Source organism: Anomaloglossus baeobatrachus, chromosome 5 (genome assembly GCF_048569485.1).
Source record: "Anomaloglossus baeobatrachus isolate aAnoBae1 chromosome 5, aAnoBae1.hap1, whole genome shotgun sequence".
Classification (NCBI taxonomy): Eukaryota; Metazoa; Chordata; class Amphibia; order Anura; family Aromobatidae; genus Anomaloglossus; species Anomaloglossus baeobatrachus.
This window is the reverse complement of record NC_134357.1, coordinates 546,526,104-546,542,833: the sequence shown is the minus strand read 5'-3', so window position 1 is coordinate 546,542,833 and position 16,730 is coordinate 546,526,104. Positions and strand designations below refer to the sequence as shown.

At 43.0% G+C, this 16,730-nt stretch overlaps 1 protein-coding gene across 1 annotated transcript; it reads left to right on the top strand.

The window, feature by feature from the left end:
* The first annotated feature begins 33 nt into the window (after nucleotides 1-33).
* On the top strand, nucleotides 34-13,055 carry LOC142312280 (uncharacterized). Its single transcript, XM_075351214.1, has 5 exons — nucleotides 34-152; nucleotides 236-333; nucleotides 1,183-1,273; nucleotides 10,287-11,199; nucleotides 11,537-13,055. Exons 1-5 carry the CDS (start codon nucleotides 68-70, stop codon nucleotides 12,000-12,002), a joined length of 1,653 nt encoding a protein of 550 aa, XP_075207329.1. The 5' UTR covers nucleotides 34-67; the 3' UTR covers nucleotides 12,003-13,055.
* Nucleotides 13,056-16,730: the final 3,675 nt, after the last annotated feature.

The window sequence follows — 16,730 nt, the reverse complement described above, 5'->3', positions numbered from 1 at the left end:
GGGATGACGGTATCATTGTATGTGTCAGGTTCCTATAAGGTGTCAGGATGTCACAGTCTATTTCTCCATGGAGGAGTGGAAGTATTTAGAAGGACACAAAGATCTGTACAAGGACGTCATGATGGAGGTTCCCCAGCCCCTCACATCACCAGGTAATAGACAGGACTAAATACACACTACCTATAATTATCTGTACGTAAGGAATTAATTAAGTCCCTGTATGTGTTTCCTCCAGGTCTATCCAGTAAGAGGACAACACCAGAGAGATGTCCCCGTCCTCTTCTCCCACAGGACTGTAAACAAGAAGATCCCGATGTTCCTCAGGATCATCAGGTAGATGGAGAGAAGGTGCCATGAAATCTCCCTATGATGTGTAGATGGCTGTGAAGGTCTTGTGTTCAGTCTTGTTTTATCCACCAGTATTATATGTTTTATACTTGTGTAATGAGAGCGGTGGAGATGGCAGGATTAGAGCTAAAATAATTTAAAAAAGCCGAATGCAGTTCCTCTTATTTTCATACACAGCCAAGAGAAGTGCACGGCTGAGGGCTGCAGCCTGTAGCTGTATGCTTTATCTGTGCTGTGGGTATTATATTACAGGGGACCCTATGTCAATTTTTATTTATTTTTCACCATGATAGAACTGCAGACAGGGTCTTTGATTGTAAGCAGTCAAAAGCTGTCACACATGCTGGGGGCGTGTCTGACTGCAACCAATCAGATGGCGGGACTTCTGGTGGGCGGGAACAGCTGTGCATATGGATGAGCGATAATGAGCGGCCCCGGAAGTAATTACAGCTGCGCCGGAGACTCAGCTAGTATAGCGTGCTTGCTCCAATCCCCCTATCCCTTCTACCGCTATTTTTATGTGTCGAATTCTGGTCCCCACAGACTTATATGAAGACCGGCGTCCAGCCAGATATCTGGTATCCATTCCGGACTGGAACCATCTTTTTTTGTTTGTTTTTTTTAAATCCGATAAAAAACCCGTTGATCCCGCATATCTGCAAGTCTGCCCATCACTAGTAGACGGCTGTGAAGGTCTTGTGCTCAGTCTTGTTTTATCCACCAGTATTATATGTTTTATAGTTGTATAATGAGAGCGGTGGAGATGGCAGGAATAGAGCTAATCATAGATGTGACTTCTCCATCTGTCTGTGACTTTTACAATATTTGTTTCAGGGTGAAGATCTGACCCATATTAATACTACAGAGATATATGTGAGGGGTGATGAGTGGTGTAAAGAGGAGATTCCTACATATGGCTACCCAGGTGAGTAGTGACCAGTAAATGCAGAGAAGTCACAGATTCTTCTCAGTCACCGGCTGTGGCTGCTTTATAGGTGGTGTTGTGTAGACATCATAATTGTGTGATCACCATTTTGCCGCTAGACTATAACACTTTCTTCTATCCAGATTTGTTCAAATTACTTTGGGCACTGAAAGCCCTTTTTCTATAGAGCTTACAACATGGAGGATCCACTTCCCTTAGATTAATAAAATTCTGAACATTTCCTGCTGCAAAAGCAACTAACAGTGTATATAGAATGTGCTGACAAGTTAGTTAATCACTTGAAGAAAAATATTATGATGGGCCTCTATGACAAAATGGAGGTTCATGATGCTGTTACTTTCCTAGAATCCTCATATCTTTATATGAATGAATCTACCTTTTCCTTTTCTTTTTCTTTTTTTCTGTGGTGCTGAATGTGCTCATATTGTCTCTACACGACCGATCCAGTCTTTGTGGCCAAAACTTTGCATTAAAGGGTTATTTCCATCTACAATAACCTATTTCAATATGTAGCAGGCGTAATAATAATGATATTATCATATACCTGCAATTAGAAATAGAACAAATGTGGAGACAGAACAGGACACCATAGTATTCGTATATGACTACAACCCAAATTAGAAATTGTTTAGAACAAGAGGACTAGGGGTTATAGTAGTCAGTCATAAACATGGCTCAAAGTACAAAAATCACATATAACCTATTAGAAAAAGTTTTATTAAGGACACATATTACAACAAGAGGTAAAATTTCAATATATAAAAGACGACTTGGTGAAATTCAGGTATACATAGGGAGTCTCTGAAGAAAAACAAAGGGCAAAATACAAACTGCGAGAAAGAGATAACCCAAATTTAAATGGGTATTAATAGGTCAATCAAACGGTAATCCACAAACCTCATACACACCAAATAGGCAGTAAGGATCCCTTATAGAGAGCAAAAAAGTGCCTGGTACATTACATCAATAAACATATTAACATAAGGGTATCTCTAAATGGATCATGATGCTAGATGTCAATCCCAAACCACCATGATCCTAAGTAGAGTTGAATGATGTTCGAGGTTCACCAATTTCATGTTCGAGTGATTTTCGGGGGTGCTCGAGATCGAACTCGAGCTTTTTGCTAAAAGCTCGACAGTTCGAGTTACGTTCGAAAACTGTTCGATCACCAAAAGGTGGCTTTTTACAGCAACAGTGTGCAGGGAGCCATCGCTGGCAGCCTGCAGTAAACTGGTAACCAAGGTAAATATTGGGTATCCAAGCAAAACGCTTTGCTTAGTAACCCGATATTTACCCTGGCTATGTGTGCAGGGAGCCAACACTTCCCCCGCTCTACTCCGCCCTCTCCTGCACTCAGCATGTACACAAACACACTGACACTCACCTGTCCCCAGCCATGCAGTCCCCAACACTGACGTCCTCAGCGCCACATGCCCCACTCGGCTCCACCCACCTCGCACTCCGCTGCCTGCACACATGGCACCACTCGGCTCCACCCACCTCGCACTTTGCCGCCGCACACATGGCCCCACTCGGCTCCACCCACCTCGCACTCCACTGCCCGCATACATGGCCCCGCTCGGCTCCACCCACCTCGCACTCCGCTGCCCACACACATGGCCCAACTCGGCTGGCTCCACCCACCTCGCACTCCGCTGCCCGCACACAAGACCCCACTCGGCTCCACCCACCTTGCACTCCGCTGCCCGCACACATGGTCTCACTCAGCTACACCCACCTCGCACTCCGCTGCCTGTATACAATACCACGCTCGGCTCCACCCACCTCACACTCCGCTGCCCGCACACATGGCCTCACTCGGCTCCACCCACCTCGCACTCCGCTGCCCGCACACATGGCCCCGCTTGGCTCCACCCACCTCGCACTCCGCTGCCTGCACATATGGCGTCACTCGGCTCCACCCACCTCGCACTACGCTGCCCGCACACAACCCGCGATACTTGGTTGTGAAGGCGGCGGTCATTGAACTCAGTGACAGCTCTGCTATCAGGAGTGCAGCGATCACCGCAGGTAATGTACCTCGCTATCCTCCTGACAGCAGCACTTGTCATCCCCTGCAGTGTCCTGGGCTGACCTATTGATGTTAGCTCAGGTCACTGCATTGCTCTCCCAGCCAATATGGAACATTCTGTTCTTCATTGACTGGGACATTGACTATGCTATGGATCGTCATGGGAACCCCTTGGATTACACCAGACCTGGATTTGTTTTTATTTCTAATAAATTGGTGACAGATGGAATGTTTTGGGGAGTGTTTTTTCAAATAAAAATGTGTTTGTCGTCTATTTTTTTTTTTTTTTTTATTACTGACTGGGTTTATGATGTCGGGTATCTGATAGACGCGTGACATCACTAACCCCAGGGCTTGATGCCAGGTGACATTACACAACTGGTATTAACCCCATATATTACCCCATTTGCCACCGCACCAGGGCAACGGGATGAGTTGGGGCAAAGCACCAGGATTGGCACATCTAATGGATGCACCACTTCTGGAGCGGCTGCGGTTTGCTATTTTTAGGCTGGGGAAAGTCCAATAACCATGGACCTCCCTCGTCTGAGAATATCAGACCCCAGCTGTCTGGTTTACCTTGGCTGGTGATCCAATTTTGGGGGAACCCCACGTGTTTGTTTTTTTTTGTAATTATCTATTTAATTTTTTAATTTAAAATAACAGCGTGGGGGGCCCTCAGTTTTGGATTGCCAGCCAAGGTGAAGCTGCCAGCTGTGGTCTGCAGGCTGCAGCCGTCTGCTATACCGTAGCTGGCTATCAGAAATAGGGGGAACCCCTCGTCATTGTTTTTTTTTTTTAAATGTATTTATTTTTTTGGCTAAATACAAGGCTAACCACCCCTTAGTGCCACATGAAAGGCACCAAAGGGTGCAAAATTACAAAATGCAGGAGAGTGGGACATTATGTGTCTTTCTGCCATTATAATGACAGAAAAGACTGATATGAAGTGCACAAGCACAGGAAAATCACCAAAGCGCTCTACGCTGTGAAAAGCAGTAGAAAATGGCACTGGAGTGAACATGTTTCCGCCTCATGTAGGTTGAAGCTATGGATCCTAGGTAAATTTATGTTTTTTCCCTCCTTCAGTTTTTTTGCAGTACGCAACAGAAAGGGAAGGCACACGGATGACAAACGGATGACATATGGACCGTATACGGAACGGAAACGGATGCCACACGGATGCACTCGTGAAAAAAACGGACCGTTTTTTGCGGACTGCAAAAACGGATTGGTCGTGTGAATGTAGCCTTATTCTGATCTGCCGTTTATAAACAGCAGTCAGAAATAAGTGAATAGCTCCCCCCAGCGTCAGAAAATCTACGGGATTTCAGGGGGTAGCTGAGACCCTGGAGATCATGATTCAGGCCGTTTTTTCCGGTCCCCGCTCACGTGATCACCAGTATACACTGTATACCGATGATCACGTTACAGTAAATGACAGTGCCAGTAAAAAATTATTTATCTCCCATCTGGCATGAACAAACATGTCAGATGGGAGATAAATCTCCTCCCCGGTCCCCTTCGGTTCCCCGATGTCACCAAAGTGCCACCCCTCCCCCCTCCCGAAAATCCAAGTTGGCCGCGCGCACAGCAGCGCCCCGGCCGCATTCACCCTACTCCTCTGATTTCTGTCGCATGTGCCATGACACATGCGACAGAAAACTCCTCCCCAGGCCCTGCCAGGTCACCTCTATAAACCCACCGGTGTTCCCTGGTGTCCCACGATATCTGTGCAGCATTGATCCCCCACGGCCCCCTCCTTCACAATAGACGCTGCCACATGCGCGGTCCGGCTGTCAGCTCAGCTTCCTGTTGTTCAGACACAGTGAGTGGCGGTAACCATGCATCTGGCAGCTACTGCAATGCCCTGCTAATGAGGTAAGGAACATAGTTGATCAGAAGAGCTATACTACATTTCCAAATGGAGGTATTTGATTTTATAGTTGCCCTGCTGAACGACTACCAAACATGAGAGTCCGTTATACGCCACAAGAAAACATGTCTAAATAGCGAGCTCTGTTGTTTAGTATTCATTCAGCTGGATAACTGGACTTAAAGGGGTGTTCCATCTCCAAGATCCTATCCCCAATATATAGTAGGTGGAATAGTAATAATATTAGGACATACCTTTATTAGCAAATTTAGTATAGTTCTCCTGATTAGGCATACCCTTACCTCTTGAGCAGGGCATTGCAGCTTTGATAGCAACAGTTACGACATGGACTTTGCTGCTGTGGACCCGGGGAGAGTGTGTGCAGATTCATTGCACACACACTCCTCACATGGAGGGTCTGCACTCCTAGGTAATGGGGGATACATTCCCTGAGCATGTCACCCCATATTCTGGACGGTCCAGAGTCATCGTGGGATCCCCTTATTTTTTTTTCCTTACAATAAATTGGTGAAAGAGGGAATGTTTTGGGGAGTGTTTTTTCAAATAAAAGTTTTTTTGTCTATTTTTTTTGTTACCCGACATCACAAACTGTGAGTACTATGTGATAGACGCCATGACATCACAAACTGCTGGGCTTGATGTCAGGTGACCTTACAGCTAGTATCAACCCCATTTATTACCCCGTTTGCCACTGCACCAGAGAACGGGATGAGCTGGGGTGAAGCGCCAGGATTGGCGCGTCTAGTGGATTCGCCACTTTTGGGGCACCTGCGGCCTGCTATTTTTAGGCTGTGCAGGGCCAATAACTATAGACCTTCCCACCCTGAGAATACCAGACCACAGCTGTCCGCTTTACCTTGGCTGGTGATCCAATTTGGGGGGGACCCTACTTTTTTTTTTTGTAACTATTATTATTTATAAAATAATTATAAAAAAGAGCCTGGGGTGACCTCCACATTGGATCACCAACCACGGTAAAGCTGCCAGCTGTGGTTTTTAGGCTACAGCCGTCTGCTTTACCCTAGCTGGCTATCAAAAATGGGGGGACCCCACATCATTTTTTTTCTAACTATTTTTTTAAATAAAAAAAATTAATGGGCTTCCCTGTATTTTGATTGCCAGCCAAGGTAACGCCAGGCAGATGGGGGTGGCAACCTGTAGCTGTCTGATTTATCTGCGCTGAGAATCAAAAATACCGCGGAGCGCTACGTCATTTTTTTAATGATTTATTTTTACAGTACTGTCATGTCAGGCAATCAAAATACAGGGAAGCCCATTTTTTTTTAAATAAATAATTAAAAAAAATATATATATGGCCTCCTGCTGCATTTTTTGTATTGCTAGCTAAGGGTAATCCAAGCAGCTACTGGCTGCTAACCCCCACTGCTTGGTGTTACCTTCACTGGCAATGGAAAATCCAGGGAAGCATTTTTTATTTTTTTGCCAAAAAACTAAAAAAAAAAATGACGAGCTTTTCCATATTTTTGTATGCTAGCCAGGTACAGCAGGCAGGTACGGCTGCCCCCAACCCCCAGCTGCCTATTTGTACCCGACTGGGAACTAAAAATATAGGCAAGCCCTTTTTTAATTATTTCATGAAGTTCATGAAATAATTAAACAAAAAACCAACGTGAGCTTCGCCCCATTTTTGTGTCCATCCAGGTACAACTAGGCAGCTGGGGATTGGAATCCGCAGCACAGGTTGGGCCGAGGTTTCTGGGCGCCTCTGCTGCGAATTGCAGTCCGCAGCTGCCCCAGAAAATGGTGCTTTCATAGAAGCGCCATCATCTGGCACTGTATCCAACTCTTTCAGCTGCCCTGGTGACGGTGGCTCACTGGGTAATTGAGTTAATACTAGCTTTGTTTTACTAGCTAGTATTAAGCCAGAGATTCTTTAATGTCAGGCAAGTTTGACCCGGCCATTAAGAATCTCCAATAAAGGGTTAAAAAAAGACACTACACAGAGAAAAAATACTTTAATAGAAATAAATACACAGACACAGTTAGAGACTCCATATTTATTACTCCCTGTCAGCCCTCCACGATCCTGCTCTTCTGTCTACTTGCTCGTTCAACCCATGCAGCTCTGCTACATCAGCAGCCCTGCATGGGAGAAAGACGCTGCTGCCCGTGCAGTCTTTTCTCTCCGTAAGTGATCAGAGAGAGGCTGCAGGCTGTAAGCAGTGCTCCGATCACGTGATTCCCGCTGCCGCTGCGTGCTGTAAGCGGTGACGTCACCGCTGACAGTTGGGTAAATAGCGGCATCGGGAATCACGTGATCGGAGCACCGTTGCTATAGTAATGGCAACGGTGCTCCGATCTTGTGATTCCCGATGACCCTATTTACCGGCTGTGACAGCTAGTCCCTGCATGTGGCTGACTCTGTAAAGAGCGTCCACATGCAGGAACGGGGAGTCGACCATGTATCAGAGCATTTCGCCGGTACACGGACATGCTCAATGGAGCACCGCGTACCGGAGATGCACTGACAGGTCCTAGCATGACGTCATAGCCATGTGACAGTCTGTAGCCAATGAGATATAATATACACGTGACTGGTCACATGCTATTTTGACGTCACGATAGGTCCTATCATCAGTGCTGGTTACCGGGAGGACGCAGCGATTATCAGAAGGAATAGCGGCGGGAGACAGAGTGTAGGACGCGTTACGGGGACAGGTAAGTGTTATGGCAATGTTTATTAACTGTATGTGTACATTTAGAATGCGTTTTTATGTGTTTGTGATTGCCTCTCATGGTTTTCAATGGGGTTCGAGAGTTTCGTCGAGCGGCTCGCCGAACCGAACTCGAATGCGGCCTCCGTTCGACGAACCAAACTCGAGCCTCTAGAGGCTCGCTCATCTATAATACTAAGCCTATCAGTCCATAGAGTTCCAGGGGTCCCTGAGGAATTTCACGAAACGTGCGCATCGGGGCACGTTGCTCTGGGCATTTTACTGACATGGGTGAGTTTATTTGTCATATTTTTGGCACGTTTGTTTAGGGGTAATTTTCTCTGGAACATACATTACCATGTATTATGGTCAACCAAAGGACACCACCTTTTTCTTTTTATTTGAGGCAAAAAATGTTGGGCATACAAATTTGTTTCGGCCACCATGAGATTTAAGAAATTCTCAGAGAAAAAGACTTTGAAAAAGTCAATATATGTGAGGCCGGCAGTGTCAAACTGGCTATTTGATTGGGCCACAAAATCAGGAATCTGTGGCTCATAATCTTCAGGGTGGTGGAGTGGGGTCCATGGGGGGTCACTAGTGGTGGGTTGGGGTCAGTAACTGTGGGCGGTGGCTTATTTGGTGTCTCTGGGCATCTGAGAGGAAAAAATAAAGCAAGATTGGATGCCCTCCCTAACTATCAGTGTCTGAGTCAAGTGTGTGTGTGTGTGTGTGTGTGTTTTTTGTTGTAAACTTTTTTATTTATTAGAATAGAAGAAAAGAATATAGAAAGAAAAATATAAAAACCAAAATAGAAAACAAAATATAAAAATTTGGTGCAATAAAAAAATTTCCAAACGGACATCAGTAAAAAAAAAAAAAGTACTGAGCGCCCACAACTGACACTGGCTCTGACTATATTCAGTAAAAAATACTGTAGTAGACGACGATTACTACAGTGTATTTTTACGGTCCCTAATTTAGCCGATCAACTAATCTAAATTATTATTTTTATTTGATTCTTATTTTACGGTTTCTGGAAACCAACAACCGGATGCCGAGCAGTGATGTGTGTCACTGATCAGTGCTCGTCTGCTGCAGAAAGCACGCATGGATGTGGTGAAAAACGGGAGAAAAAATGGACTGGAACAAAATAACAAAGTCCTAAGTCAAAAGCAAGCATGGATGCCGATCAGTGATGTGTGTCACTGATCAGAGCTTAGCACACGAATGTGGTGCAAAAAAAACCTGCCAAAACTTGCATGATTAAGTACTGATCAGCAATCAAGTACTGATTAGGGCTTGGCGACAGAAGGAGGACGGGGAAGAGGTTAGAGAGAGGGGGAAAAGGTGGAAAAGAGGGATCAGAGTAGGTTAGAAAAAAGAAGGGCACAGGAACCGGTCAGGAAGAGGAAAACAATTTTCACAAGGCAGCAGCAGTGTTGGCACAGGCCTAAAAACGCTAGTGGTACCACAAATCCCAGCAGATCTGCAGCAGAGCAACACTGTGACTGATCTACTCAAATTTTCAAGCAGGAATGAGGTGGAGCAGAGCAGTCACTGGGGGTTCAGACCACATCTTTGCTTTCTGATTAGTGCGATCTCGTCATCGTCCGATTGCTCCAATCAGCTCTGAGGCTGGTGACGTCGCTGTTGCCAGAATAAAACATATGATCTGTGCTGTTATTGCACCAATCATAGCTGCACCTGAATGTTTCAGGCATGAAACATTGAAATAGCTGTGATTGGCTGTTCAGAATTGAACAGCCAATCACAGCGATCATAGCTACGGGGGAGCTGTGTAAACCCCTGTGACATGGAGTCCTGGTACCATGCTGTCAGAGACAGCAGGAACCTTTTTATACAATCAACATTGCCCCAGTCATGGTGGCCACATGATTGCCAGGACGTACACATAATATGTCCAAGATCGGGAACTCCTCGTATGGGTCCGTTTAATGTCGTCATAGGGTTTCGGTACACTCCAACGCTCAGAAGTGAGAGGGAGATTTGACTTTGGGAGAGCGGATTTTGCTGGATTGGTTTCTGGAAGCCATGTTGCTTTTCATGCATTTATGAGCTACTTATAATGTGGAGCCCTCTGATTTTCCATTCAGAAATGAGGGCTAGTTATAATTTTTGCCTACATATTTTTTCATAATTCTTATTCCAATATATTGGAGACAGAATGAACTAACCATTGAACACCATACTTTACTAGTTCATGTTATGAGGTTTTTTAGTAAATTGAACTGTAATTATCTTACTGAAAAAATTTTGCTACATAACTTGCCATTTCTAAGGACATTTAAAGTAGAAATGTACAAAAATATTAATTTCAAAGATGTTTCGTTAAAAAATAATAATTAATTTCATTATTGGCAGATGACTGTACCAGAAGATCAGAGGGACAACTAACATCTTCATCTTTTACATCAGATGACCTTAAGATCACACAGGATACAATTGAAGTAAATTTCACGACTTCAGATATCCCATCATCCCTTCACAGCAAAGATCTATCATCTGATCCTATGAGACAGGTCCGATGTTCCGAATTATTACAGACTACTAAGAAAAATAAAAGTCACAAAACAGGCTTTAAAAAACAAACTGCTTTTACAGCAAATAAGCTAATTTCACATTCAGAGTATGGAAATAGTTTTCCCCTCAAAACATTTTTTGTTAAACATCAAAAAATTCACACAAAGGAGAATAGATTTTCTTGTTCCAAGTGTGGGAAATATTTTAACAGGAAATCAGAACTTGTTATGCATGATAGAATTCATACTATGGAGAAAACATATTCATGTTCAGAATGTGGGAAATGTTTTCAACAGAAATCATGTCTTGTTAATCACAAGAGAATTCACACAGGGGAGAAACCATATTCATGTTCAGACTGTGGGAAATGTTTTGTACAGAAATCACACCTTCTTAGACACCAGAAAACTCACACAGGGGAGAAGTCTTTTTCATGTTCGGAATGTGGGAAATGTTTTGTACGGAAAGATATCCTAGTTAGACACCAGAGAACTCACACAGGGGAGAAGCCGTATTCATGTTCAGAATGTAGGAAATGTTTTTTACATAAGTCAAATTTTATTATACATAAGAGAAGACACACAGGGGAGAAGCCTTTTAGATGTAGAGAATGTGGGAAATGTTTTGTACAGAAATCAAATCTGGTTGAACACCAGAGAACTCACACAGGGAATAAGTCTTTTAGATGTACAGAATGTGGAAAAAGTTTTGTACAGAAATCAAATCTTGTTACACATCAGAGAATTCACACAGGGGAAAAGCTTTTTTCATGTTCAGAATGTGGAAAATGTTTTACACATAAATCATTTCTTCTTAAAACATCAGAGAACTCACACAGGGGAGAAGCCTTTTTCATGTCCAGAATGTGGAAAATGTTTTGTACATAAATCAAGTTTTCTTAGACACCTGAAAACTCACACAGGTGAGAAGCCATTTTCATGTTCAGAATGTGAAAAATATTTTGTAAAGAAATCAAATATGGTTGAACACCAGAGAAGTCACACAGGCGAGAAGCCTTTTTCATGTTCAGAATGTGGGAAACGTTTTGCACGTAAATCAATTTTTCTTACACATCAGAAAACTCACACAAAGGAGAAACCTTTTTCATGTTCAGAATGTGGAAAGTGTTTTGTACAGAAATCTCATCTTATTACACATCAGAAAATTCACACAGGGGAGAAGCCTTTTTCATGTATAGAATGTGGGAAATGTTTTGTAAAGAAATCAAATATGGTTGAACACCAGAGAAGTCACACAGGGGAGAAGCCTTTTTCATGTACAGAATGTGGAAAATATTTTGTAAAGAAATCAAATCTTATTTCACATCAGAAAATTCACACAGGGGAGAAGCCATATTCATGTTCAGAATGTGGGAAATGTTTTGTACGTAAATCATTTCTTCTGACTCATCAGAAAACCCACACAGAGGAGAAACCTTTTTCATGTTCAGAATGGGGGAAATGTTTTGTGAAGAAATCAAATATGGTTGAACACAAGAGAAGTCACACACAGGGGAGAAGCCTTTTTCATGTACAGAATGTGGAAAATATTTTGTGAAGAAATCTCATCTTGTTACACATCAGAAAATTCACACAGGGGAGAAGCCTTTTTCATGTTCAGAATGTAGAAAGAGTTTTGTAGAGCAATTTCACCTTATTAGACACCACAAACGTCATACAGGGAAGAGGTTTTTTTACTGTTGAGAATGTTGGAAATATTTTAACCAGAAGTCAGATCTTATGATACACCAGAGAATTCACACAACGAAGAAGCCATACTGATACCTAGATTTTGAAACCTGAATTACTGGAAAATCATATTTTGTTTACCATCAAAAATAAATCACACTGGTAAAATGATATATTTTCTAAACAGATTGTTCAAAAAACATGAGCCTGTTGTATAATTTAATGAGAAAGGGAAATTACTTTAGAACTAATTGTATTTTTTTGAACTATAAGAAACTTTGAACAAGAAAAAAAATCTTCCTAATAAGTGAGTGCCTCTTATAGTTCAGATGCAGCTTTATGTGATGGAAGAGAACGCTGAGAAAGTGTCCCTCCTGATCACTGAGAGAATTGCTCTTTCTCCTCCTGCCCCACACTGATCTATGTGATCGGTGCCGAGCAGGAGACAAAGCTACTGTTACCTACACAGAGGCTTCACGTCCTGAGTGAGCAGAGGAAGAACCTTCCACCTGACTAGCTCCAGGGTCTTTCAGGTCATGAAATCAATCACGTAACCCCGAAGGAACTGTAAAATGGGTGTCATGAGGCGTGACAAGGTAACTTGGAACAGGGGCACCTATACTGGCCCTAGGGCTAGGGTGTCTCTCTAATTGTCCCTGTTCCCAAAGATACGTCTAATGTTTGGGCCGCCTTCCTAACCCTAGGTCCTGAATAGCCCTGGTTTATACAACCGGCAAGAACTGGGACAGGTGTTGTTTTAGCCCACATAATAAGAGAGAAAAAGAAGGTGTGCGATGGGATCACCGACAGAATACTATCTAATAAAAATATATAATCTTATTGACAAATAGTAGCAAAACACCAAACAACACGTGTTAAAAACATTTAAAAACACTCAAAGTGAACAAAATAACTGGGGTTGCAAAAAATAATGCAAAAAATCCGTGTTATTTCCTCCTCCAATTATATGCAATATATATACAAAAATGCAATGTGGGCGATAAACAAGAATACAAGGCACTCCGTAAATAGCAAACATGTATAGGCAGAGTTATAAAAAACAAGTACAGAAAAACATGAGGACAACAATATTTAATCTAACAATATGCTGATAAATACCAACTCTGCAGATATAATAAGAAACGAAGGTAGCCAAAAATGGACCCACATAGGTGTAATTAGATCGCCATGTTGGAGGACACCCTATATTCCCTGAGGAAGCCACCATTTGGGGGGGGGGGTACTTTTCTTTCCTTCTGCCAACATGGCGATCTAATAACACTCTGTGGGTCCAATCTTGGCTACCTTCATTTCTTATATATGCAGGGTTGGTATTTATCAGCATATTGTTTGCTTAAATATTGTTGTCTTCATGTTTTTCTGTACTTGTTTTATATAACTCTGCCTATAGTTCTTTGCTATTTACGGAGTGCCTTGTATTCTTGTTTATGGCCCACATTGCTTTTTTGTACATATATTGCATATAATTGGAGGAGGAAATAATACTATTAATACTAATAATATTGTTTTGCAACCCCAGTTATTTTGTTCACTTTTTTTTGTGTTTTTAGTTTCAACGATTTTTATTGAAAGGTTCAGAGAGTAGATAGACAATTTACAACAATTTAAAGAATGCATTAGATGGAGCCCATATGTAACATAATATATGAAATAACATATAAATCATACATCGTGAGGCTAGATAAGCGAATATTATTTCGTATAGCCCTGCATAGAATATAATCCTCGAAACCGCTCAATTTTTAACATTAGAAGAGCTACTGGAGATATTTTATCTCCAAAGAATAGAGTAAAGAAAAAAGAACTAATAACAAGTCAGAATTATCTTAAGAGAAACTGGTGTCACTACTATCAAATCTATACACCTCGTCTTGTTGGGTAGCTTGTCATACATAGTGTGCCTAATGGATCTACTGTGGATCACTACATGTCACAGGGATATAGAAATGGTGTTGGTCATAGAAGATGGCATTTGTGACTGTACCCAAGGGTCCCAAACCGTATGAAACAATTCTACTGTGTCTGACCTGATTGCCTCTAATTTTTCGAATAACATGTTATCGACTTTTTGTATATCTGCGGAGACAGAGTGGAGGATTTCCTTTGGCTGGCAAAATAAATTTTGGTGGCTAAAGTGATGACGCTTATCAATCTGTGACAGTGGTTATTTGCCATGGTTGGTCTATTATTGAAAAGCAGGACCTCCGGGGAACTTATATTTTGACTATCACAGAAATTGTGATTAATGGATCCGACTTCCCTCCATAGATTGGAAACTATACGGCAAGTCCACCAATGTGAGCCATGTCCCCTTTCTAGCCACAACCTCGAAAGCAACAGTCAGATGTCTGAGGGTAAATTGCATTAAGGGTTGTTGGAACATAATAGGACCTATGGAAAAGTTTTATGCAAGTCTCAGAGAAGGAGACCTGGTTGCTACCCCGAGTGAGGTCTACATAACATTTGTTCCACTGTTCCAGTGTCATGGAGAACCCTAGATCCTCCTCCCATTGGTCCATTATCTTCAGTTTAAGATCAATTCTATCGATAGCCTATTCATAGTGTTATATATCAAGGAAATGGTGCCCTTTCCTCCCGGAGCAAAGATGCAACCTTTTTCCAAGGCTGTCGGGGCTAGGGACCTTCGCTCTCCCAGTAGGGAACAAACAAAATTAAAAACTTGTTCAATTCTAAAATTTTCATCCCGTGGAGGTTCAAACCGTTCTTTGAATTCCACCTTAGAGTAAAAAGAGTGTAAATAAGTTAGATGTCTTAGCTTGGATACCCCTCTTTGTTTCCACCAATTGAAGTCTCTAGAATCTACACCTGGGATAAACATGGGATTATTGAAGAGGTTAAATAGGGGGGAAGGGTTTGACTGTAGTTTAAATTGGAACCTGTTGGATCTCCAAAGTGCAATCATTGTATATGAAATTGGGGCTAATTCTGCCAACTTACGGGGTAGAGGGCCAGTCATCTATATTGGGCTATTTAGTGTGTAGGGTGCTAGTAATGTGTTTTCAAGTGTGACCCATCTAGGAGATTTGCAACCCATCTCAGTTGTTATTTTAGCTAGTATGGCTGCTTTGTAGTATAGAGACAAGTTAGGTAGGGAGATTCCGCCCCATTTCCTCTGCCGAAATAAGATTTGTTGGGCAATCCTTACCCTTTTGCTGTTCCAAATAAATTTAGAGATTTCCTGATTAACGTTTTTTAATCATGCTTTGAGGCAAGAATATAGGTAGAGCCCGGAACAGATCTAAAAATCTTGGAAGTGTGGTCATTTTGACAGCATGGGTTCTGCCTAAAATTGAAATGGTAGGGTGTAGAGATGAGCGAACTGGTCCCGGTTCGGCTCGAGGCCGGTTCGCCGAACGGGGGTTCCGTTCGAGTTCGGCTCGTCGAACGTTCGACGAACCGAACTCTAACGTATAGGCTATAATGGGAGGCAATCACAAACACATAAAAATGCATTATAAATGTACACAAACAGTTAATAAACATTGCCATAACACTTACCGGTTCTCGCGATCCCTTCTGCACTCTGTCTCCTGCCGCTATTCCATCCGATGATCGCTGAATCCTCCCGGTGACCTGCACTGCCAGCAGAGAAGCAGGACCTATCGTGACGTCAAAATAGCCATGTGACCAGTCACGTGGCTATTATCTCATTGGCTACAGACTGGTCACATGACTATGACACGTCATGTAGGACCTGCGAGTGCATCTCTCCGGTACACGGTGCACATATGTGTATCGCCGTGTACCGGCGACATGCTCTAGCACACGGTCGACTCCCCGTTCCGTTAGGGACCGGCTGACACAGCCGGTCATTAACGGAGATCACCGTTGCCATAGCAACGCAGTTAGCGGTGACGTCACCGCTAACCGCGGCTCCGAGAGCACCGTTGCTATGGTAACGCGTCTGTCAGCGTTACTGCTAGCAGCCAGCACTGATCACTCACGGAGTGAAGGCTGTACGCTGCTTCCCGATTGTAGTGAGCATTGTAGTGAGGATGGAGGTTCCCCAGCCCCAAGTGATGAGCTGGTGAATCTCATCCTCACTACAATCGTCACTACTACTACACTAGAAAGAAAGAAGACAGAAGAGCAGGATCGTGGAGGGCTGACAGGGGGTAATAAAGATGGAGTCTCTAATGTGTCTGTGTATTTATTTCTATTAAAGTATTTTTTCTCTGTGTGGTGTCTTTTTTTTTTAACCCTTTATTGGAGATTCTTAATGGCCGGGTCAAACGTGCCTGACATTAAGAATCTCTGGCTTAATACTGGCTGGTAAAACAAAGCCAGTATTAACTCATGATTACCCAACAAGCCACCCGGCTCCAGGGCTGTTGGAAGAGTTGGATACAGCACCAGATGATGGCGCTTCTATGAGAGCGCCATTTTCTGGGACGGCTGCGGACTGAAATACGCAGCAGAGGCGCCCACAAACCTCGGGCTAACCTGTGCTGCGGATTCCAATCCCCAGCTGCCTAGTTGTACCCGGCTGGACACAAAAATAGGGCGAAGCCCACGTCATTTGTTTTTTTAATTATTTCATGAAATAAGTGAAATA

Bases quoted from the DNA above. Each gene is read 5' to 3' on its own strand.
- LOC142312280 (XM_075351214.1), top strand. From the start codon at position 68: ATGGAGGAGTGGAAGTATTTAGAAGGACACAAAGATCTGTACAAGGAC. The intron at 153-235 runs GTAATAGACAGG...TGTTTCCTCCAG, and splicing joins CCAGCCCCTCACATCACCAG to GTCTATCCAGTAAGAGGACA. The intron at 1,274-10,286 runs GTGAGTAGTGAC...CATTATTGGCAG, and splicing joins TCCTACATATGGCTACCCAG to ATGACTGTACCAGAAGATCA.